This window comes from Trachurus japonicus, chromosome 9 (genome assembly GCF_045865225.1).
Source record: "Trachurus japonicus isolate A0001 chromosome 9, Traja_1.0".
In the NCBI taxonomy this organism is placed as follows: Eukaryota; Metazoa; Chordata; class Actinopteri; order Carangiformes; family Carangidae; genus Trachurus; species Trachurus japonicus.
The window spans coordinates 1,326,211-1,351,312 of record NC_140915.1 but is presented as its reverse complement, the minus strand read 5'-3'; the positions used below and the strand labels follow the sequence as shown (position 1 = coordinate 1,351,312).

Below are 25,102 nucleotides of genomic sequence, written 5' to 3'. Positions count from 1 at the left end.
AAAGATCGATTTTTTTTTTTTTTTTTAATATAGCGTCCGACCGGACGTGATAAAAGGATGAGGAGGAGTTGCTCAACAGACCTTCATTTATTTCAGGAACGGTACAGTTACTGTCGGCCGTAACCAAAAAGAAAGAAAAACAACAGACAAACTTCTCTACTAACGAACCTCTGCTCCTCTCTCTCGCGCGTGCGCGCACTCACACACACGCAGGCTCGTCTCCCCCCCCCCCCACTCTCTCATCCAACCAACTTGGCGACTTTCTCTTTTTTGTCAATGGCGACTAGCGACAAATCTAGTGACTTTTTCCGGTGTTGTTAAAGACGTCTCTGGTTAAAGCAGATATCATCGGCACGGCCGTTTCGGCTAATGCTGTGTTCAAGGCAGGCTTTTGAAACCGTAAGTTACAGCTTCAAGTCACAACTACGACTTGGTAGCGTTCCAGGTAACCCGTAGCTCGTGTTTTTACCGTCCTGTTGTCTGTGAAAGTTCCCTATAACGGCCACTCGTAACTTCCGACCCGTGAACTCGTACCAGATCGAACTGGTATGACTTCACAGGAAGGAAAAACACAAAGTACGAGTTTCCTTGAACGCACCATGAGTTAGCAGCCCCCGCCCTTGTCAGGCATCAATTGGTCCTCGTGCTACGTCACCACATTCACGCGCATCCCTTGGCTGCACACACAGCCCTTCATGCCGTTCTCTCCCCTCATTGGATAACACTTGTATCCCACAAGGAAAATTTTCTCCTCGGGTTACAGCAGAGCAGAGTGACGGAGAGACTCGTGTTTAGGCTGAAATACTTCATGTAAGTGATTGCTGACGGAAAATAGGACTATTTAGGACTTATATTAACAAAAACATTCCACTGATATCTGCTTTAATAAACCACACTGTCCCAATAGCAATCCATTGCTGCAGGTGCCCTGGATCTGTTCAGTAATTCTGCCCTGCAGCATGTCTGTAAAATTCTACTCTATCAACATTCTGGGATTGGTCCTTGCCATTTTCCCCTACTTCATTAATTTAATACTATTATTAATATGTTGCATAACTAGACAATCAGGTATTATGTTACATAACTAGAAAATGAGAAGGTAACAGCTCAAAAAACAGTTTTAATGACACTAACCCAAATTGATATCGGATCGAATCGAATCAGATCGAAAGAATCAGATCGAAAGAATCGATTCTGAATCTTAAGAATCGGAATCGAATCGATTCTTGAAATTTGAATCGATACCCAGCCCTAGTCCTCACCTGTCCTCTCACCTGTCCTCACCTGTCCTCACCTGTCCTCACCTGTCCTCTCACCTGTCCTCACCTGTCCTCTCACCTGTCCTCTCACCTGTTCTTACCTGTCCTCACCTGTCCAGAGTATCCCAGCGGTGTGTGCGTGTGGAGCTTGCGGTTGCCCCCGGCGCTGTGCGGTGCTCTGTGTGTCCCTCTGGTTTACCTGTTGACCCTGGAGCTCAGGTTCTCTCACCTGGCGGCCCTGGGCGCCGCTCTGCTGCTGCTGCTGGGTGAGTGACATCATCATCTTCATCCTCCTCCTCCTCCTCCCAAAGACGGTCTATAAGCCCCGCCCCCCCATGACCAGTCAGCTTCCTGTATGATGTCATGGCCACGCCCCTTTAGGGAGACCAGAGGCAGCAGAGAGTGTATTGACTCCAATGGGAGTAAATGTAAATGTTGGACTCATTAGACAATAGGCCAATAGACCGAATCTCCTTGTTGTTTACATTCTACTTCCTGGTAGAAAACCAGCTGTAATGTGAATGAGATCAATAGTAACCAACGAGAGTTTAGCTATATTTCATATTTTTCACGCCCTATCACCGTTTAGACAAATCTGAAATGATTGAAGAAACATTACTATTTCTGTGTGTGTGTTTTGTGTTGCTATGTGTTGTATTTATTCAGTTTGGGGGAATCACAGTGTCTAGAAAGCATCAGTGGCTCAGCTGAAGGGACAGCTAACGGTAGCTAAGCTAACGGCGGTAGCTAAGCTAACAGCGGTAGCTAAGCTAACAGCAGGACGTCAGCTGTTAAAACCCTCCCGTTGTGGGACACGACATGAAACTACTCCAGTTAGCTCAGTCATGTTGGAACTCAGATATCCGCTGGAGAAAATATTTTTTCATGGAGCGTTTATTGAGTCACTGAGTTATTAAAGTTAAACAGGTAGCTAACCGTTAGCCCGGCTAATCTATGATAACCATGACTAATTACAAAAATGTGCACACAGAAATAGTAATGTTTGTCCAATCGTTGGTTTTATAAACTTTACAAACATCAGATCAGTCTAAACGGTGATATAGTGACATGAAAAATTAGATAAATATAGTGAAACTCTCGTCCGTCACTATTGTTCTCATGCTGGTTTTCTACCAGGAAGTAGTTGTAAACAACAAGGAGATTCGTTCTATTTCACGACTTCCGGGTTTAGGTATTTCCGGTTTCCGTTACAGGGTAAAACTACTTCCGAAGCGCAATGGCTGAATCCAATGATAAAAGCTTCTGCTGCACCTCAGTGTACAAATTCTAGACAAAAACAGCCATACTTGCATTTCCACGAGTTTCCGAAGAGACCTGAGAAAGAAGTGGGTTTTGGCTACTGCTAAAACAAACAGCATAGACCAGCATCATTTCCATGCTGGTTTTTCTAGCAGGGTAAGTTAGGCTATACGAAGAGATGATGGAAAAGACTTTGTTTAGCTTGCTTTTAAACGGCAAAATATTAAAACTAAACCGTACACTGGTTTACAACCGTTACTGAGTTACTGTATATCAATGTCAGTTCTCCAACAAAATCTTCTTGCTTCAAGGTTTTATTTGTCACTGTCCAAATGGAAGATTAGCGGCTAATCATTAGCCTACTGTAATAATGCCATACATAAAACATATTAAGCGGCAATATGTATTTAATCATCAAAGATGTTCACTCAAACCCACATTATTTGAAACAACCTTCAAACCACACACAGCCAGTACCACTACTAAGCATAAAGTCCGCTAGCTTAATGCTAACGTATAGCCTAATGTAAAATCTCATAGATGGGCTAAGCATTAGCATTAGCATCGTTATCGCCGTTCAGCAGCAACTGACAGTGATAGCAGTAAAGCTGCTAAAAGTTTTAATATTCTTTAATGCGAGAACATCGCCGTTAAATCCGCAGCCTGTTGTCAGTTTATCCAGATATTTCCTGTTAGGAAATGTGCTTGTTTTGGGAGAAATGCAGAGGGAGCAGCGACCGGGGGCTAGTAGGCAGCGACCGGGGGCTAGCAGGCAGATGCTCGCCTCGTAGCTACATCCAGGTAACTTTATCCACAGGTTTTTAGAGGTTTACCGCTGACTGGTTAAACTTCTTTTAGGAGATTAAAGCAGAAGTAAGTGATATGTTTGTGTTAATCTAAATCTTAAATAGTTGTATCTTCCGACAGCAATCACTTCTATAGAGTGTTTGGTCTGAAACACGGGTCTGTCAGTCACTCTGCTCTGCTCTGAGCCCAGGAGAAAACTTTCCTTGTATCCTACAACCTTTATCCAATGAGGAGAGAGAACGGCATAAAGGGGCAGTCCTCTCTGTGTGTGCAGCCAAGGGATGCGCCTGAATGTGGTGACGTAGGGACGAGGACCAATAGATCCATGACGAGGGCGGGGGCTGCTAACTCCATCACCTGACAAGACGTTATGGTGCGTTCAAGGCAACCCGTAACTGGTGTTTTTCCGACCTGTGAAGTGGTACCAGTTCGATCTGGTACGAGTTCACGGGTCAGAAGTTACGAGTGGCCGTTATAGTGACTTTCACAGGTAAAACAGGTCAGAGAAACACGAGTGGGTTGCCTGGAACGCTACAAAGTCGTAAGTCGTGACTTGAAGCTGTAATTTACGGTTTCAAAAGCCTGCCTGGAACGCAGCATTAGCCAAAACCACCGGATCGCTTACTTCTGCTTTAATGTTAGTCTCACTGATGAAATCTTCTGTGGCGGTCGTATTAGTTTGTTTGAATGAAAAGTGTCGCCACTCTGTCAATCGCTGTAGCCGCAGCTGACCGGACCGGATGGAGATTTACCCTGTATGACATCACTTCACAATCTGGTGAAAAAGGCCAATTAACACTTAGACAACAACATGTATGAAGTGTGTGTGTGTGTGTTTGTCCTCCAGAGAACTCTCTGATCGTCCAGTCACGGTTCATGCTGCTGGAGTCGGTGCTCATCTTCTTCGTGCTGCTGTCCTTCGTCTCCTACCTGCGCTTCCACAACGGCGCCCCCGACAGGTGAGCGCACGGCACTGCAGCTATAGACTAACTCTCCATGGAGCTGTAGCCATGACAACCCTGTGTGTGTGTGTGTGTGTGTGTCCTCAGCTGGTCTCGGTACGGATGGCTGCTGCTGAGTGGAGCTGCCGCCGCCGCCGCCGTCGGGTGAGAGAACGACCTGACACCTGAGAGAGTCTGATACACTGCAAAAACTCTAAATCTCACCAAGAATATTTGTCTTATTTCTGGTTAAAATTTCATTTCTAGTCAAAATAAATCTCATTCTACTTAAATAAGACTCATCACATTAAAAGCAGCTTGTTTTTAGACACTTTTTACTTCTTTCAAGCTGATTTTCACTTGAAATAAGTAGAAAAATCTGATAGTGGAGCAAGTTTTTCTTTCTTATTACAAACACAAAAAACTTACTTTCACTGGCAGATTTTTCTACTTATTTCAAGAGAAAATTAGTTTGAAACAAGTGAAAATGATCTAAAAACAAGTTCATTTTTAGGTGATGAGTCTTATTTTAAGTGGAAAGAGATTAGTTTTGACTAGAAATGAGACATTTTGACAAGAAATAAGACAAATATTCTTGGAAAGATTTAGAGTTTTTGCAGTGTAGCGGTGTGAAACCGCTATGACTCACCTGAGTGTGTGTGTGTGTGTGTGTGTGTGTGTCAGGGTGAAGTACATGGGCGTGTTCTCCTACCTGCTGCTGGTGGGCGTGGCCTCGCTGCACACCTGGAACCTGATTGGAGACAGAACCGTCAGTCACGTGAGTCCAGATCACAGATAGAGAGAACATTGTTGTATGAGACATTTTACCACTTTTTCTAAGATGTTAAAGGTTTATTTTTAGAAATTATATATTTATTTTTTAGAAATGTTACTACTTTTTTCTAGAAAATTTCTAACTTTTTTTTTCCTCTGAAATCTTTTTTTCTAGAATTTTTAAACTTTTTTTTCAGAATTTTTAGTTTTACCACTTTTTCAAAAACTTTTAAGCTTTTATTTTTAGATTTTTTTTTATTTATTCATTTATTTGAGAAATATTACCACTTTTTTCTAGAAAATGTAAAAAAAAAAATTCTCTGAAATCTTTTCTTCTAGAATTTTTAAACTTTTCTTTCAGAATTCTTTTGTTTTAGACATTTTACCACTTTTTCTAAAATTTAAGCTTTTTCTTTTTAGAATTTTTTTTTTTTTAGAAATTATTTATTTATTTATTTATTTTAGAAATCTTACTACGTTTTTCTAGAAAATTTTTAACTTTTTTTTTCTCTGAAATCTTACCATTTTTTTTTCAGAAATATCGCTATAATATTTCTAAAAATTCACGCCATTGGCCCTAATTTGAACGTACATTGACCAAAAAAGTAACGTTCTTCAGTCTCAGAACAAATGTTGTTACTTTCTCCTCTTCTTCTGTTGGTCACACCTGCAGTCAGTTTCCCAACAGGATTCTTTGGTTTGTTTCATAGAAGAGGTTGAAACAAACCAAAAAATACTGTTTGGAATCTCGGTATCAGAGAAACTCCTCTTCTCCGCCCTCTTTGCCATGATTTTGGTGTGGGGGGGAAAAAATCCATTCACGCATTATAATTAACGGGATTGTTGCTACCATATATGGTCAATTGGAGGCGTTTCTGAATGCAAACGACCTAAACCATGGTAGTTAGGAACAGGTGGGATTTATCATCACTGTGTGTGTGTGTGTGTGTGTGTGTGTGTGTGTGTGTGAGCAGCTGAGTGTGTGTGTGCAGTGTGTGTGCAGGTGTGTGTGTCTGCTGCTGCTGCCCGTCCTCCTCTACGTCTTCTGGTTCTACCTGCACCTGAGCGTCCTGAACCGCAGCGGACCTCACGACCAGCTGATGAGCCCGGCCTTCCAGGCCAGCCTGAAGGTAAGGAGGAGTGTAGCCGTGAGATGATGTCATAAGAGAGCATGAATGTATCCAAGACAACAGTTGACACTCAGCTGACACTCATCATGGACAATACGTACTGTCCAGACTATACACGAATTTGGCGAAATAAGCGTTAGTTGAGCAGCCGCCATTACTGCGGCTACAGCTCCCAGTCAGGCAGCGATGGGTTCTGTGCGCGAAGCATTTGAATGCAAGCGCCAAGAAGTGGACCTTTTCTCTTCTGTAAATATGTCTAGGAAGGCTGGGAGGATATGTGCCGTCCTCGACTGCTCTAATATCAGCAAAACACAGCCCCTTAGACCGTAACGTTACGTACAGTGAGCAGCAGCAGCAGCAGCAGCAGCAGCAGCCGCCAGCGACGCAGTCACAGCTGACCTGTACAACCTGGCTACCCTCCCTTCTCACCGTTACCTTCACATCGTGGTAAAAGTGGACAGTCTGTGAATGTCTCACTGATCCCTTCAATCTGATGGTCGTCTAAAAGCCAGTGTAAAATATGTCCGACTCATCCGGAGCTCAGGTAATTTTGACCATAAATCAGAGACCTGTCCTGTAATTGACGTTTTTTCTGATCATCGGAGGCCAGCTGGTCAATAAAATATTCTTGAATATCTAAAACAAAGCACAAGTTGTTGTTGTCTTATTCATGTAGCCTGTCCACATGATTAAATATCCCGCTGCTGGCTACGTCAGCACGCATAACGTACCGGTATGTTATATTGTTTATGATACAGTCTCTTATCTCCCTGTTACTCTAATCTTTCCTGCTAATCGCTCAAACAAATGATTAATTACTAAATTAATATTGGTATTCATGTAAGATACCTTAATCAGTTACTGGGGGGCACTAAACATCACAAATGCAGCCTATTTATGATGCTGTCATAGAGAATCAGTTTACTATGACTGACACATGTCACCACAGCAATGGCGCCGCCGCAAGATGGCGGCATACACAAATCACTCTCCGAATTCGTGTATAGAGCCACCTGAGTATCAGCCGCACCAGCTAAATGTTAAAAGAAAATACACTCACACTAGGGGTGTACCTGAACATGAATACCCAGGGTTTCCCGCAGCTCTTTCCTGTTAAGGCGGCCTTAACAGGAAAGAGCTGCCACCTAAACTAACGTCTTTAAATAATAAAAATGTAGCGATATTCGCCGCCGCCGTTAAACATGTCACAACCTCCGCGAAACGACTCGTTTCACTACCAGGATTTGATCCATTCAGTCCAGTTACGTCTGGAAAGTCTAGAAGAGCCGCACCATTAAATGATTTTATTCCCGTTCTAGTTAGCCCAGAGCTACAGCGGAAGTTAGCCGGCTAGCTCGCTGTAGCACTAGCTCGCCGTAGCACTAGCTCGCCGTAGCACTAGCTCGGCGTAGCACTAGCTCGGCGTAGCACTAGCTCGCCGTAGCACTAGCTCGCCGTAGCACTAGCTCGGCGTAGCACTAGCTCGGCGTAACACTAGCTCGCTGTAGCACTAGCTCGGAGTAGCACTAGCTCGGCGTAGCACTAGCTCGCCGTAGCACTAGCTCGGAGTAGCACTAGCTCGGCGTAGCACTAGCTCGGCGTAGCACTAGCTCGCCGTAGCACTAGCTCGGCGTAGCACTAGCTCGCCGTAGCACTAGCTCGGCGTAGCACTAGCTCGCCGTAGCACTAGCTCGGAGTAGCACTAGCTCGGCGTAGCACTAGCTCGCCGTAGCACTAGCTCGCCGTAGCACTAGCTCGGCGTAGCACTAGCTCGGCGTAGCACTAGCTCGCCGTAGCACTAGCTCGGCGTAGCACTAGCTCGGCGTAGCACTAGCTCGGCGTAGCACTAGCTCGCCGTAGCACTAGCTCGGCGTAGCACTAGCTCGGCGTAGCACTAGCTCGGCTGAAGTCAGTGTTCCCACTTCCTGTTTCTTCCTGAATACGAATACAAATAATGCTGCCTTCATGTGCTCTGGTACAGATGGTATTTTCCACTTGTGACCTGGTATTTACCAGTGCGTTGTGTTCATGTGCTTCTGTTGTTGTACAGAGAAAATAAAGATGGTGGACACACAGATTCAGACTTGTTACTTGGGTAAAACCATAGATATATCCACGTGCTGCATCTACGTGTATATATCTACGGCAGCGGTACTCAATAGGCGGCCCGCCGAACCTTCCAATCAGACCCGCGACTGAGTTCTACTAGTTTACATATTACTGTATACTGTATTTTCGGGCTCCGTGCGCCTGTAAGTCAAAGCGCTGGGACATTGAAACACGTGCGGAGCGTTTGTGTGTGCCTGTGAGGCCCTGCACTGGGATACAGAAACGCCGACGAACCCAAATCACCATGCGCGAGTGTTTGGGGAGCGGGCTGGACTGCAGGGTTTTCCCTGCCTGTCTGCAGAGACCGTGGGTGATTTTCACCGCCGTCTTGGTTCAACTGTGTGTGCATCATGCATGGGGGGCCGTTCAGATGAAGAGTCTTTTGCGCGCGCTCAAACCCATTCAATGTAGCCGCGCGTCATGCACGCTCACAACTCAAAAGCCGTAGCCGCGCGCATTTGATGAGACGCATATTGTTTTTTCTTGCACGTCAGCGGCGCACAGCTGCACGACCTGCTTCTCCCCCGGTGTTGTGTCCCGGTTCCATCGACCTGTGTCTCTCCTACTGTTTCCCACTGAGCTCTGCCTCGTTTGAAAGGTGAAGGAAGCCCATGTGTGGAAAGACGTCGCCTCCGAGATGTAGAATGTGTGTTATAGAAGAGAAACACACATTTCAGGACCAATGACTTGTATCCTCAGAGCAGAGTCAGACGTCCTGTGATGGTCAGGTCATATTTAAGCTGAAAATCACAGGGCATGTCTGAGGATACAAGTCAGCAGTGTAAAGCTCCAGCATGATATGTAAAGGATGATATGATAATGTCAAGACATTTACAAAACACCGTGAAGTGTATAAATAAAAATTATGTGCTTACAAGTAAAATAAAAATATTTAAATTATTAGACGAAAAAAGGTGAATTTAATTTCAATCTCGGCCTATTTGAATGTGCGGCCCCCAAGGTGTTTGTTAAGAAAAATTCTGGCCCTTTCACAAATGTATTTGAGTACCCCTGATCTACGGGGTAAAACAATCTTGGATTGCCTAGTTCATCTCTTACAGCAAGAAGTAAAACTCAAACGGTAAATATTAATATTCATGGAGATTTAGCACTGGCTGTTTGGCTTTTTAAAAGTGTTTTTTACTGTACATGCAGACATACATAGCTAAAGTGAAGAGCTGCTAACTGTTTTCTAAAGGCTTGCCTTGCTTACCATTAACCAATCTTGCGATGCTCACCGCCATGTTGAAAAGGTCAAAGGTTATTCTCATCTCGGCAACTCGGGCATCAAAACATTCTAGGAGTTGCCCAGTGGAAAATACCACATGAGAGGGTGTTCATGTGAAACTTTTCACCTCGTCTTTTGGTATTTACCATAATTACCACAGCACATGAAGGCAGCATCAGACTCAGTGGATGGAAACACAACTATTGGATGGTGTGTATTGATGTGTGTATTGATGTGTGTGTGTGTGTGTGTGTGTGTGTGTGTGTGTGTGTGTGTGTGTGTGTGTGTGTGTGTGTGTCTGCAGGGCGGCCTGTCCAGCATCACTCAGGGTCAGCCGCTGGTGGTTGCCTACGGCAGCCAGGTGACTCTACGAAGCTCCGCCTCCCAGCCAATCCCCTGCTGGCTGCACTCACACAAGGCCAACTACCCAATCAGGTGCCGTAGCCCCGTCCGACCAGCAGCCAATCACAGAGCTCCCTGCCCTGACCAGCAGCCAATCACAGAGCTCCCTGCCCTGTGTGTTTACCTGAGTGTAGGGTTGCAAAGGGGTGGAACATTTCCAGTAAATTTCCAGAAAGTTAGAAAGTTAAGCTGGGGAATTCTGGAAATATTCCAAATTGGAAACTTTCCATGAGAATTATGGGAATTTATGGGAATTAACTGGAAATTAGGGGTAATTTATATATATATATATTTTGGGGGGCTTTTATTGCCTTTAATTGATAGCAGACATCCATGCAAAATAATACAATTAAAAAACATTTCAACAGATTTATTTGTGAGTAGAACTTTATCAAGTTTTAATTCTTTTACTGAACAACAAAAACATGAATGTTGAGTAAAATATTCCTAAATGTATTCCCATATATTCCCGTTAATGTGTGTAGGTATGAGAGTGGGCGGGGCAGCTCCCACCAGCAGCAGGTCACGTGTTACCCCTTTAAAGACGTCAACAACTGGTGGATCATCAAAGACCCCGACAGGTAGGACACCTTGTAGCTTCAAAGCTATGCTAACTGCTAGCCTAGCAGCAATGCTAACTGCTAGCCTAGCAGTAATGCTAACTGCTAGCCTAGCGATAGAGCAGCTAAAAGTCGCCGTAGCCTAGCGTTGTTAAAACGTCACTGTTCAGTTTAATTAATAAGATTCACATAAAAAGTTAAAATCAGTTAAAGAATCATTTGATTTGTTTAATTTCATATGTTTGATGATGTTTCATCAAGTTAAAAAATAAGTGAGTCAAATAGCAGTACCGCCTGTCAGTGCCCGATCCGTACCCGGAACAAGATCCATCCAGACTTCTGCGCATGCGCAGTTTTACGGCATTAGCTTCAAAGCTATGCTAACTGCTAGCCTAGCGATAGAGCAGCTAAAAGTCGCTGTAGCTGTTAAAACGTCACTTTATTAATTTTAAATATTTTTTCATGTGAGAAAGTCACAGTTAAGAGTCCTGATCTGTGGTCAGTTTATCCAGCTGACGTCTGTTTGGAAGTTTGCTCCGAGGTTTTGGGAGAAGTGCAGAGCTACAGGGAGCAGCTAGCTGGGAGCTAACGTTAGCTCGCTGCTCGGCTCATCTCAGAGGCAGCAGCGGCCGGCTGAGGGGATCGAACCTGTGATCGACCGGTCACCCAGACGTCGTCATGCCGCTGGAGAAAGGAGCAGATGAGATTAGATTATACTTTATTTCATCCCCGAAGGGAAATTCGTTCGTGACAGCAGCATTTAACAAAGGAAATAAAAACAAGACAAATAATAAAATACACAAATACACAATTCATAAAAAAATACTTTAAGAAAAAGTGCTTGCTGGTAGACAACTATGGATAAAAAACAATTTAAAGTGCACGGGAGATTTAAAAAAAGAAGTGCGACAGACATTACAAATTAAATAGAACTGTTAAAAAGTCTAACTGACATGGGGATAAAAGACCTGCGGAAACGCTCTGTTTTGCATTGAGGGTGTCTCAGCCTGTTGCTACGGGAGCTTTTCAGGCCGCTCAGCGTCCCATGCAGAGGGTGAGAGGGGTTGCCCATGATGGCAGTCAGTCAGTGCAGCATTCTCCTCTCACCCACCTGCTCAACAGTCTCCAGGGGGCTGGACAGGACAGAACTGGCTCTTTTAATTTATTTAGATTAATTGATGGTCTCATTGATTAGTTTGTGTAAATGAAAAGTGAAGCTTCAGGAGCAGAAATCACCACATTTACATCAATAAATAAATGTTTTACAATTAACTGATCGTCTATATTACATTTAATTTAATCATAATTTAATTTAATAGAACAGAGGGGAATTCGTTGCGACGTGCTTGTGTTTTTCCCAAAGAACGTCTCTGTTTTCATGCATGTCCGCCGTGTCGCTGTAAGCATAGAGAAGGGGGAAGTGCGCATGTGCGTATATACGTCTGGAACGGATCAGACACTGACACACCTGTCTGTCTGCCCCAAGGCATGCTGGGAGGACAGGCCTCGGTCTCACTGTGTGTGTGTGTGTGTGTGTGTGTGTGTGTGTGTGTGTGTGTGTGTGTGTGTGTGTGTGTGTGTGTGTGTGTGTGTGTGTGTGTGTGTGTGTGTGTGTGTAGACAGAAGCTGGTGGTGGCCAGTCCTCCTCGTCCTGTCCGTCACGGTGACGTCATCCAGCTGGTTCACGGGATGACGTCACGCTTCCTCAACAGGTAACAGCTGTGGTGGTGAAAAGAATCCATTATTGATTAATTGCGATTATTGTATGGATGATTATGAGTCGGTTATTAAAGGGATACGTCAACATTTTTTTTTTTCGTGTCTTGCCTCACTCCCGAGTCCATGACCAGCAGATAGACACCATCCTTTCCACTGTGCGTGTTGTAACCATGGAGATAGAGCCGTATCTCCCGTAATTAGCTTAGCTCAAACACTTCCAGTGTTTGAGCTAAGCTAATTACTTAGCAACTTTAGGTGGAGGCAGGCTAACACTACCCATACACTTCCAGCGTTTGAGCTAAGCTAATTAGCGACTTTAGGTGGAGGCAGGCTAACACTACCTATACACTTCCAGTGTTTGAGCTAAGCTAATTAGCGACTTTAGGTAGGAGGCAGGCTAACACTACCTATACACTTCCAGTGTTTGAGCTAAGCTAATTAGCGACTTTAGGTGGAGGCAGGCTAACACTACCCATACACTTCCAGCGTTTGAGCTAAGCTAATTAGCGACTTTAGGTGGAGGCAGGCTAACACTACCTATACACTTCCAGTGTTTGAGCTAAGCTAATTAGCGACTTTAGGTAGGAGGCAGGCTAACACTACCTATACACTTCCAGTGTTTGAGCTAAGCTAATTAGCGACTGTAGGTGGAGGCAGGCTAACATTACCTATACACTTCCAGTGTTTGAGCTAAGCTAATTAGCGACTTTAGGATGATCTGATCAAGTGTGTGTGTCACTGATCGTCACTATTATTGATCGGTTGTTTGTTTCCGTGTGTTTCAGCCATGATGTCGCTGCTCCCATGAGTCCTCACGCACAGGAAGTGTCCGGTTACATCGACTTCAACGTTTCCATGGCGGCGCAGAACCTGTGGAGGGTGGTGAGTGACCCAGAGCCTCTCCAGACAAGAAGTTGAGTCTCTGTTAAAGGAGGATTCCGGTCATTTTCTAAGTAACGCTCTACAGAAAAGACCTGAGAACAATGTGTTCAGCCTGGACCTAGCTCTCCTGCTGCTAGCTGCTAGCTGCTAGCTGCTAGCTGCTAGCTGCTAGCTGCTAGCTGCACTACACTGCAGTTAAACAGAGAAGTAATGGAGGCAGAACTTTAAAAACTGTGACTTTGGTCTCTATGATGCTCCAAGTATCACTACACATGCTCTGCAACATCCACCAGTTCCTCACCACACAACACTGACTGTGTACCTGCAGCTAGCAGCTAGCAGCTAGCAGCTAGCAGCTAGCAGGAAGAGAGCTAGGTCCAGGCTGCACACATCGTTCTCAGGTCTTTTCCTCTGTTCAGACTCAGGGACATGGAGCTGTGGAGTGTTACTGAGAAAATTAGCAGAATTCTCCTTTAACTTAATTATAATTAGCTGTGAGGCGGTTCGGCAGCAGCCAATCAGAACAGAGGATCCCCAAAGAACAACATGTAACTGTGGTTCATCTCGAGTAAACTATTCACCTCGCTCTACTCGCTCCAGTTTGCCCGCTGGAATATTTGTTTTTACTCGCGGCATTTGCGCAAATATTTCACTTGAGTTCAATATTTTGAACTCGAGCGAACGGGCGAGTTTTGCGTTTTCGCTTCATGCGCACCGCGCCATTCACGTCATTCGCGCCGCCGGCACAAATTTGTATCCGTTTGCGTCTGTACATTGACTTTGTATGTACCGTATTTTCCGGACTATAAGTCGCGTTTTTTTTCTAGTTTGGCTGGCCATGCGACCTATATATATTTATTATTCTTCTTTTTTTTTTTTTTTTTCCTCTCTTTCGCTCTGCAGGTGGCAATGCGTCGCCTAGCATTGTCACCTGCTGAGTAATTTGCCACACTGTAATTGTAACTGCTGCTAAACACCCTATGGAGGTTATTGTCTATCGTCTTAAATGTTTATCGTTTTTAAATGTCTGATTGTAAATTTATTTAATTAAGTGCCATGGGACTACGGATGGAAATTAGCTCCCAGCTAAATCCGACATATTTACTGCAATTAAATGTTGTGTTTTCTTGTATGTTCATGAATATGTGAGGTCCCATTTCAAATAAACCTTTAAATAAAAAATAAAAAAATAAAATAAAAAATATTCAGAAGCGACTTATATATCAAAAATATAGCCTACTACGCTATGACCACAAGAGGGAAGCACGGCTTTTATTTCTAAATCCCTCCTCATTCAGTGGCTCATCTTCATCTTCCTCATTGCTGCGCTGTCTGACCTGTCTCCGTTGCGCCGTAGCGCTTCACTCCGTCCATTCAGAGTATTTTCACAGCGTGTTCTGCGGTCCGTCTTCGGTCTCTGCTCCGGTCCCGGACACGGAGCAGAGAGCCAGGTCCGACAGTGCAGGGCTGTCCCTCTCTGAGGCAGAGGAGAGGTCGGCTTCACTCCCGTCCGTCTTAAACAGAGTCCACAAAGAGTTTCTGATCACATCCTCCTCAGTTTGCTCCAGGCCACGGAGTTGTTTTTCTTTTTTTGACCCGGCCTGTTGTAGGCTATAGGTGCCGGCCTTTCGTATAAACAAAGCCCCGGCCATTACTGTATATGAGACCCGGCTATTAATTAAATGTTTGAAAAATAAATGCGACTTATAAACCGGTGCGACTTATATATGTTTTTTTCCTCTTCATGACGTATTTTTAGGCAGATGCGACTAATACTCCGGTGCGACATATAGTCCAGAAAATACGGTAATCTTATCGCGCGAAAAATTTGCCTCGCGCCCTGTGTGAACACGCCGTAACTCAGCCTATAGTTGTTATACTGTCAGGATGTCGTTGCTAGGAGACTGGGACTGCTGCTAGATGCAACGATGACACGTCTTCTCTTTTCTGTATTGTAACGTTTTCAGCTGTATTATACTCTGAGTTCAATCACCGTCCTGGTCTTTTCTTTTCTGCCCTGTTTTTAGTCTCTTTCTAAGTTTCTGTGCTGGATAATGAATCTTATTGCCTTAATGTGTGTGTGTGTGTGTGTGTGTGTGTGTGTGTGTGTGTGTGTGTGTGTGTGTGTGTGTGTGTGTGTGTGTGTGTGTGTGTGTGTGTGTGCAGGAGGTGTCCAACAGGGAGGCGGAGTCAGACGTGTGGAAAACGATCCTGTCTGAGGTCCGATTGGTCCACGTCAACACGTCGGCCGTCCTCAAGGTGCTGACAGGAAGTGACATCACAGCAGGACAAAGCTGGGCTGGGCCTCGGTCCTAATAAGGGCGTAGTAACCTGTGTGTGTGTGTGTGTGTGTGTGTGTGTGTGTGTGTGTAGCTGAGCGGTGTCTCTCTCCCTGACTGGGGCTTCAGGCAGCTGGAGGTGGTAGCAGAGAAGCTGTTCAGAGGTCACAGCAGCAGCTCGACCTGGACGGTGGAGGAGCATCGCTACGGCACCAGTACGACCAAACACGCTCTATAAGCCCCGCCCCCCATGACCAGTCAACTTCCTGTATGATGTCACCTGGGCTTCTGCTCGGCCACGCCCCCCCATTTCATTTATTTCATTTCATTTCATTAGATCTCCGTTAGCTTTGGCTAAGGCCATCATGGCTATTCTTCTAGAGTCTAAACCTTGACAGATGAACTGTCCATTGCAGTCGATAAATACAGAAACACATCACACCATGTTACATATTACTGGACCTTATTCATCTCCACAGTGTAGCAGCTATTAACCATAGTAGTGAAATAATCAGATGTTCAAAAACATCCGTTCCTCATAATGACATTAACTTACAGAAACAGAACCAATACACAAGCAGACTGAAGATATTTCAGGTAAATCAGACAAACACTGACTGATTGAACCAAACAGCTTCAGCAAGATAGATAGAGGCTGTTTGACTAAGAAATGTTCTCTCAATACATCTTTAAATTTGTATTTGTTATGTTCTTGGATAATATGTTCCATATCACCATGGCAACTAAACATTACGGTGCTTTTCATCTAGTTTGTTTCCACTGTGGGTAAGGTGAATGTCTTGTTTTGTAACAGTGTCCATCCAAACTGAAAGACAAGCGTTTGTATAGAAGCCTTGGCCATATCGTCACAGACAGTCTTCTACTAACAGCTGCTACCGAGGCAGTAAATCTGTTCTTAACGTTCAACCAATGAGGAGTCAGCTTCCTGTATGATGTCATCAGCTTCCTGTATGATGTCATCAGCTTCCTGTATGATGTCATCAGCTTCCTGTATGATGTCATCAGCTTCCTGTATGATGTCACTAGGCTTCTGCTCGGCCACGCCCCTTTAGAGAGACCAGAGGCAGCATAGAGTGTATTGACTCCAATGGGACAATTGAACGTGAACACAGATTATGGTCTGTCCTTTCTCCCCACGGTCACTGAAGTAAATTTTGGACTCATTTTTCACAAGCCACATCTCTTCTGAACAGTTTGACACCAACATGGCAACTTTCAGACGGAGAGATCAGGAGAAAATCCACTTTGTTCCAGACCTGTCTCTGTCTCTACGACACACAGATCTCCATGGCAACGTCAAACAAACGGCCGCGAACTCCCGTGAAAATAATTTAAAGGGACAACCAGGAGTTTTGTTAAAGTGAAGTGTTTTCACACTACATTTATGAGCCTCCGCACCGTGAAATTCTTTGACCGGCGCAAGACAGACTCATGTTTTCATTCATCAAGAATTAAAGTCAGAGGTTGGAAGACGATCACATACCGTCGTAGTTCCCACCATAAACGGAGATTCATACGGCGGCGTTATTCTCATGACTCGCCACGAAACTCCTGGTTGTCCCTTTAAATTATTTTTGTCATGCTAAATATGACTGTTAGTAGTGTAGATATGTAATGTTATCATAAGAAAATATAAATATCTCACTTTCATCTACCTACAGATTGTATAAATCCACACGTTCACAGACGAGGTGGTGACGGTTGGCCACGCCCACTTAGAGAGACAGGAAGTGAAACTGTTTCTATCATTGGAGCAGCCGCTCATGGGGGGTCTGGGTACGCCTGACCTCTGACCTCTGACCTCTGACATCACTGTTAGTTACCTGTCCGTGTGTGTGTGTGTGTGTGTGTGTGTGTGTGTGTGTGTGTCTGTGTGTGTGTGTGTGTGTGTGTGTGTGTGTGTGTGTGTGTGTGTGTGTGTGTGTGTGTGTGTGTGTGTGTGTGTGCAGGTCAGGAGCAGAAGGAGCGGGAGGCGGAGCTTCATTCTCCAACTCACATCGACGTCGACAGGAAGATTTCCTTCTGGGCCAAGTTCCTGGAGCTGCAGGTCAGTGAACGCATCACGGCCTGTTGCTGTTGTTGTTGTCGCCGTGGCAACAGAGTGATGATGATGCCTGTGATGTCATCACCACAGTGGAAGATGCTGACGGTGAAGCAGGAAGACTCTGAGCACAAGTACAGCTCCGCCCCCCTGGAGTGGATCACCATGGAAACCAACATCGCATACTGGCTGCACTCATCCACCAATGTAACGCACACGCACACACGCACACACACACACACACACACAGCTGTTTGCATGCGGTGTGGTATCAGACAGTAACGTGTTGCCGTGGCGACGTCCCAGGCTCAGGTCCAGCTGATCGGTAACCCGGCGGCGTGGGGCGTGGCCAGCCTCAGCCTGCTGGCCTATCAGCTGCTGGCGGCCGTCTACCTGCTGAGGAGGAGGCGGGGCTTCACAGACCTGCCTGAAGGTAAAAACTCTGTCATTAACCCTTTAGAGAAGCTTCTGTTTATACTGTATGTCATTAACCCTTTATCCACCATAGAAGCTGCTGTTTATACTGTATCTCTATGGTGAGAAACCCCTGACCAAGATGGCCGCCGTGTCGACCTGCCTGACAAGCCCGAATGCAGCAGCTACGTGTATCTACAGTATATCTATGTTTCCCACTGGCCAAAAAAACCCATTTACACCGGCTAACAGTCGGCTTTTGGTGGCAGTGGGAAAGACGGCAGTAAACCTCTAATAAAGACCTGCGGGGAACTTAAAGGAGAATTCCGGTCATTTTTTGACCCCTAAATCGTTGTCCTGATGCAAAAAAACGCGACTAAAATTGATGCAGGAAAACCGGAAATATCTCTGGTCCATGACTGGAATCCTTAGAGACACCACTGAACTCATGTAGTGGAGAGTAGAAACAGTAGAAACTTTGTGTTTTTAACTCTGAAACATCCCAGAAAGACATTACTATCCCATCACAGAGAGAAACTAACACTTTGTCCTTGTTGTGATGAGTTCTTTACTAAAATAGGATCCCGTCTTCTGTCTTTGAACATTGACCTTACACTGCTAGCCGTCCAGCCCACCACATTCACCGATTGACTGTTCACACGACACACAGCACCAAAACCTTCCTCTGCGGTCACTGTAACAGGCTCTCCCAACACTCCTCTCCCATCTAGCTCCCCCTGCAGGCCCCTGGTACCATTACAACCACTAGATTTTCCTATATCTAGCTCTGTTATTCCTGTAAGAATTACTGATAGATCAGATCAACCACCTGTCAACACCTCTAAAGGTGTCATTTACCAAAACCTTCGCTCTTTAGAAAGAGTGTCCACAACAACTGATAGCACTATCCCTGAACCACACTCCCACATCACTCTAAACATGGCCCTAATTAATGCTAGATCACTAACAAATAAGACTTTCCTGCTAAAGGATTTTTTCTCCTCCCATGATCTACACATGATGTTTATTACAGAGACCTGGGTGAAAGATGGTGAGTCTGTGTGTTTTTCTGAGCTTCTCCCTCCCGACTGTAACTTTTTTAGTTCCCCGCGTACAAGTAGTAAAGGAGGAGGGACGGCGTGTGTGTTTAAATCTAGTTTTCACTGCCAACAGATTCCACGAAGCACTCAATCGAGTTTTGAGCTGCAACTCATTGAACTGAACTCGTCTACTCCTTTGTTACTTGCATTAATTTATCGCCCTCCTAAATATAACAAGAACTTTATTCAGGACTTTGAAAATTTCCTGTCTAACATGCTCTCGATATATGATAAGTGTCTAATTTTAGGAGATCTGAATATTCATGTTTGCTGTAGTGACAAACCAATGGTGAAGGAGTTTCTCTCTCTTATTGACTCCTTCGAACTTACACAGTGGGTCTCTGGTCCGACACATGAAAAAGGGCACACACTTGATTTGGTGTTGACTTATGGCTTGTCTGTTAGTATAAATGAAATCTGTAATGGTGCCTGTATCTCAGATCACTTGCCTGTTTTGTTCTCTGCCAAAATTCCCTTCTCTGTTGTTCCTTCTCGTCCTGCAATTCGTCAGTTTAGGGTCATAAACTCAGATACCTCTCTGAAGTTCTGCACCACCTTTGAGGAGTTTGCAAATTCATCTTTGAATGAAAACACCCCCCTCTGTCCTGAAAAACTTGTAGCTCTGTTTAACTCCAAATGCAAGGCCATACTTGATTCTATTGCTCCCCTTCGAACCAGAAGTTCCAAAACTCTTCCCGAACCCTGGATTAACGAGTCTATCCGCTCTCTAAGACGTTCTTGCAGACGTGCTGAGAGAAAATGGAAGAAGGACAAATTACAGGTCTCATATGGTATATTACGAGACTGTCTACAAGAGTATCAAAAAACAGTGAAAGCTGCGAAAACTACGTATTTTTCCAATCTTGTGTCTAGCAATATTAATAGGCCCAAAGTTCTCTTTAATGTTTTGGATTCCATTGTTAACCCTCGGAATATTGACCCAATAACACCTACACCTGCTCTCTGTAATAATTTTGCTGACTTCTTCATTGACAAAATCACTGCTTTACGGTCAGTCACACCTATTGCTTCCCCTGATCCCTCTGAGCCCTACCCGTGCTCTGCTTCTTTTAACCAGTTTGAGTCGATAGCACTAGCGGAGCTGTCAGATATTGTCAAAGGGCTTCGCCCCACAAGCTGCCCTTCTGACTGTATTCCCTCCCGCCTTTTTAAGACAGTTTTCAATTGTACTGGCTCTTTCATTCTAAGGCTAGTCCACGCTTGTTTTACCTCGGGATGTTTCCCAGTATCTCTAAAGCATGCTATAGTCCAGCCACTCATTAAAAAACCCAACCTTGACCCCACTGTTCTTTCCAACTTCAGACCTATCTCCAAACTTTCATTCTTATCTAAAGTACTGGAGAAGGCAATGGCGAACCAGCTGTTATCATTTTTGGAGGAGAATAACATTTTTGAAAAATTTCAGTCTGGCTTTAGACCACGTCATAGCTGTGAAACAGCCCTGCTTAAAGTTTTTAATGACATTTGTATAACCCTGGACTCAGGATGTGCAGCAATGCTAATGACCTTGGATTTAACTGCAGCATTTGACACTGTTGATCATAGGACCTTGCTGTCACGTTTGGAGCACCATGTGGGCATAAAAGGGTCAGCCCTCACGCTGATTAGGTCATACTTGACTGATAGGAGTTTTTCTGTGCAGTTGGGCATTTTCTCCTCTGTTATGGCCCCCCTCACATGCGGAGTGCCACAGGGTTCAATTCTAGGCCCTCTGTTATTTTCATTGTACATGCTGCCTCTGGGATCTATCTTCCGTAAGCACAACATCTCCTTCCATTGTTATGCAGATGATGTACAGATTTACCTCCCTCTTCAGCTGTCCTCTAAGGATCCTCTGAAATCTTTTCTAGCCTGTCTAGCTGACGTCAAGAGCTGGATGAGCCTGAGTCATCTTAACCTCAATGAAAATAAAACCGAGGTCACCGTATTTGGCCTCCCTGAAGGCAGCCTACACACAATTTATGGTCAGGATCTCCTTGCTTTTAACACCACTCCTTTTATAAAAAGCCTTGGGGTTACTTTCGATAGTAAACTTGATTTTAAGAAACAAATCAACTCAGTGGTAAAAGGGTCTTTTTACCAAATTCGTATTTTATCAAAAGTCAAGCCTTATTTATCTTTTAATGACTTGGAAAGAGTTATCCATGCCTTTGTAACATGTAGGCTCGATTTTTGTAATTCATTATATGTTGGTCTAGACCAGAGCTCACTCCGTCGCCTGCAGCTGGTGCAAAACGCTGCTGCTCGCCTTTTGACCGGCACTAAAAAACATCAACACATCACCCCTGTTCTGGCCTCCCTCCACTGGCTCCCTATCCGCTTTAGAATTGATTTTAAAGTGTTATTAATTGTTTTTAAGATTTTAACTGGTCTGGCTCCTCTATATCTAGCAGACCTTATACAAATCCGAAATCCAGCCAGAAATCTACGGTCATCCAGTGAGTTGTTGCTGGATGCACCAAGGTCAAAATTAAAAACCAAGGGTGATCGTGCCTTCTCTGTGGCTGCTCCCAGACTATGGAACAGCCTCCCATTACATGTTAGACATGCGGGATCCATGGAGAGGTTTAAGTGTGCCTTAAAAACGCACCTTTTCTCCTTGGCCTTCGGACCCATAAGGACTTCTGATCCTGGCGAGTTTTTTGTTTAAATATCTATGTGCAATGTTGTCTATGACTACTGTAGCTGTGCACATTTGCATTTGCGTATGTGTATGTATGCGCATATGTCCGTATATGTATATGTACATACATCTGTGTGTGAGAATGTGTGATAGTATGCATGTAATTTTTGTTTCTTGCACATGCATTTGTCTTTGTTTCTGTCTCTGCTCTGTGAAGCACTTTGGACGACTGTCACAGGTCTTTTTAACTGTGCTATACAAATAAAAGTGAACTTGAACTTGAAAATAACCGGTGGAGCAGTGCAGTGGTGATGTCCAGAATATCTACAACCGAGAACTCATCACAACAAGGACAAAGTGTTAGTTTCTCTCTGTGATGGGATAGTAATGTCTTTCAGGATGTTTCAGAGTTAAAAACACAAAGTTTCTACTGTTTCTACTCTCCACTATATGAGTTCAGTGGTGTCTCTAAGGATTCCAGTCATGGACCACAGATATCTGATTGTTCTCTGACTGTTTGTTGTGGTTGAAAGAATTGCCCCCATGGGTTAGCGTTGTGGCTAATATCCCTAGCGCCGGGTAGCCATGGTAACTCCAGTTTGCCTGCAGCAATTTTAGCCGCATTTTTTGCATCAGGACAACGATTTAGGGGTCAAAAATGTAATCCAACAACTCCACAACGCTCTGGTGGACAAGTTGTGACCTGCACATTCACCACGCTATGAGATAATAACACAACGTTACCACACAGAGTTGTTTTAGAGGGAAATACAGAGACTGTTGATGAAAAACTGTCCCTGAAGGCAACGTGCATCAGTGGTTTTGCATGAATTTCCCTCTAAAACAACTCTGTGTGGTAACGTTGTGTTATTATCTCATAGCGTGGTGAATGTGCAGCTCACAACTTGTCCACCAGAGCGTTGTGGAGTTGTTGAATTGTGTATTTGATGAGTTTGATGAGGGAAACCAAGAAATCCCATAATGAGCCTCCGTAGCGTAGCTCTGAGCAGCTCACGGCTCTGCTCCGCCGTTCTAAAAACAGCTTGCACCGACAATTAAAGGTAACGAACCTACTGCTATGACTATAGGGATTATGGCAATGGGCCAATTTGACAAAATGTTGAACTATCCCTTTAAACTAATTCTAAGTAACTGTGTGTGTGTGTGTGTGTGTGTGTGTGTGTGTGTGTGTGTGTGTGTGTGTGTGTGTGTGTGTGTGTGTGTGTGTGTGTGTGTGTGTGTGTGTAGCGGTGTGGGCTCGGTTTGTGTGTGTGGGGTGTGTGTGTGTGGGCGGCTGGCTGGTCAACCTGCTTCCCTTCCTGCTGATGGAGAAGACTCTGTTCCTGTACCACTACCTGCCGGCGCTCTGCCTGCTGCAGCCGCTCGGCCCCGCGCTGCTGGAGCACACACACACACACCTGCTCAGGTACACACACACACACACACACACACACCTGCTCAGGTACACACACACACACACACACACACACACACACCTACACACACACAGTGATAATGATTTTATTGTATTTTTCTTTAAGGAGGACAGTGCACATTAAAGAACATAATAAATGTAAAGGTGCCAGTGTTTCAGACTGTCGTCCTCCTGTCCAGGTGTTAAAAGCCTTTACATGCTCATATACTCACTCAGTTAAATACAATTATTTTATATTTATACACACCCATGTTTTTATTTCTGACTTCTTTGAGTGTTGCTATAAAATGGCACTTGTATTGCTTCTTTTGTTGTTGCTTTCTCCTATTGTTGTTGCTGATTTATCTTCTGAATGTGTGTATATTTCTTGGCCCATAGAGGGTTTTTAACCTCTCCCTCACTTACTATTCTTGTTTCATTTTCTGTTTTTTGTAATTGTCGTTTTTTATGGTGCAAATAAATAAATACTAAATACTAAAATGAACAACGAGGACATAACAACATGATTCATATAAACAGGAAAAACACAAGAAACACAGAAAGTCGGTCGGTACACAAATTGGAACGTATCTAAACAGATAATAAAACTACAAAGAGAGACAGTTAACACGACACACACTACTAGGGTGAAGTCAGGTACAATGGGCCAGATCAGGTTGGAGCATCATAGCTCTTTAAAATCTAACAGCCAATCACAATAACTGATCTTGCATTGTTGCTACGACAACACTTCTTGACATGTAACAATAGTTTTGATTGGTCTGATGTTGTGAAGGTGGGCGGGGCCGAGCGCTACATGCAACACATCTGGGTGACTGAGCAGAAAGTTAGCATGGCATAGTGAATTTCATTCATAATTAATAAGGGTGATAAGGCAAATATAAGTGATCTTACCAACAAAGAAAAATGCTTATGAACAATGTATTGACAGGCTCTTTCAAATAAAAAATTTAAATTTAAAAATAAACATTGATTTTTGTGAAAAATGCCATTTTAGGTACCGGCCCATTTTAGCTGAGTCAACGAGCTAAAATGGGCCACGAACAAAACAAAACACAGTCTCACACTGAAGTTACACAGAGATTGAGGCTGCAAAACATGTTCAAAGTTAGATATATATCCAAGGTTATGGTGCCATTAGCACTGTGGGGGGAAAAATGGCATCTACTGTATAATGCTACACACACACACACACACACAGTAAAAGAGCCTATAACATAGTCAGTTAACAAAGAGCATAGCAACAACATGATCATGTCATTTTAATTATTTAAAATAATTTCTTCAACCTCTTATGTTTTTACTGTTAATGTTTAGTTTAGTTTAGTAGTTTAGTAGTAGTGTCAATTAATTATTAAAATGTAAATGATTTCTGCTAAAATGACTGTGTTGTTCTCTCTTGGCCCAATTTACCTGAACCTTCATCGTACCTTGAGAGGGAATATCCCGATACTTTAACTCTCATAATTCTAAAACAATTATACTTTTTAATTTTTTTTCACACAGAAACATTTGAGAGACCTATGTGTCGATTTTTAAAAATATCAGTGGATTTCATGCATATCTTTTTTGATGGTCTTATTAATCGTTTACCAAAAAGTGGCCCATTTTACCTGACTTCACCCTATAAAAAACAAAGAAAGAGACAAAAAAAAACAGGAAGTATAGTGCAATGTAGTAAATGTAGGTGAGATGAACTGTTTATGACGGATAAGACGGATGGAGATGCAACAATGCAAAGACCAGGACAGGGTTTCTGATGGAGTTGTGCTAGGATGGAATGAGAAACACACACAACAACAACAACAACATACGATGTAATGAGGTGCTCTGTCAGTGTGATGATGTCATGGTGATGTCATGGTGATGTCATCCTCCCTCTGTCTCTGCAGCAGCGGCGGCCAGCGGCGAGCGGCGTGTGTGTGTGCGTGCGGCGTGCTGCTGTCCGTCTTCCTGTCCTACAGAACCTTCAGCCCCGTGACCTACGGCCGCCCCGAGCTGTCGGCCAATCAGCTGCAGGCGCTGCGCTGGAGGGACAGCTGGGACATCCTGTACCGCCGCCGCTAGAGGTCACGGGGTCACGTGACGATTTAAAAA

The 25,102-nt window shown here is 44.1% G+C and overlaps 1 protein-coding gene across 4 annotated transcripts in view; it reads left to right on the top strand.

Annotated features, from left to right (window-relative positions):
- The window catches only part of pomt1 (protein-O-mannosyltransferase 1), a 32,384-nt gene extending 7,282 nt beyond the window's left edge, over positions 1-25,102 (top strand). For 3 of the 4 annotated variants that reach the window (XM_085785681.1, XM_085785684.1, XM_085785680.1), the window contains 16 exons: positions 1,379-1,525; positions 4,174-4,285; positions 4,376-4,432; positions 4,952-5,045; positions 6,016-6,171; positions 9,813-9,943; positions 10,396-10,491; positions 12,090-12,182; positions 12,975-13,071; positions 15,238-15,330; positions 15,445-15,565; positions 17,321-17,418; positions 17,506-17,619; positions 17,719-17,845; positions 22,819-22,996; positions 24,898-25,102. In XM_085785681.1, coding sequence (XP_085641807.1) covers positions 1,379-1,525; positions 4,174-4,285; positions 4,376-4,432; positions 4,952-5,045; positions 6,016-6,171; positions 9,813-9,943; positions 10,396-10,491; positions 12,090-12,182; positions 12,975-13,071; positions 15,238-15,330; positions 15,445-15,565; positions 17,321-17,418; positions 17,506-17,619; positions 17,719-17,845; positions 22,819-22,996; positions 24,898-25,072 — 1,889 coding nt within the window. In that variant the 3' untranslated portion in view covers positions 25,073-25,102. The remainder of the gene's footprint in view (positions 1-1,378; positions 1,526-4,173; positions 4,286-4,375; positions 4,433-4,951; positions 5,046-6,015; positions 6,172-9,812; positions 9,944-10,395; positions 10,492-12,089; positions 12,183-12,974; positions 13,072-15,237; positions 15,331-15,444; positions 15,566-17,320; positions 17,419-17,505; positions 17,620-17,718; positions 17,846-22,818; positions 22,997-24,897) is intronic. The other variant, XM_085785682.1, reaches the window with a different exon arrangement.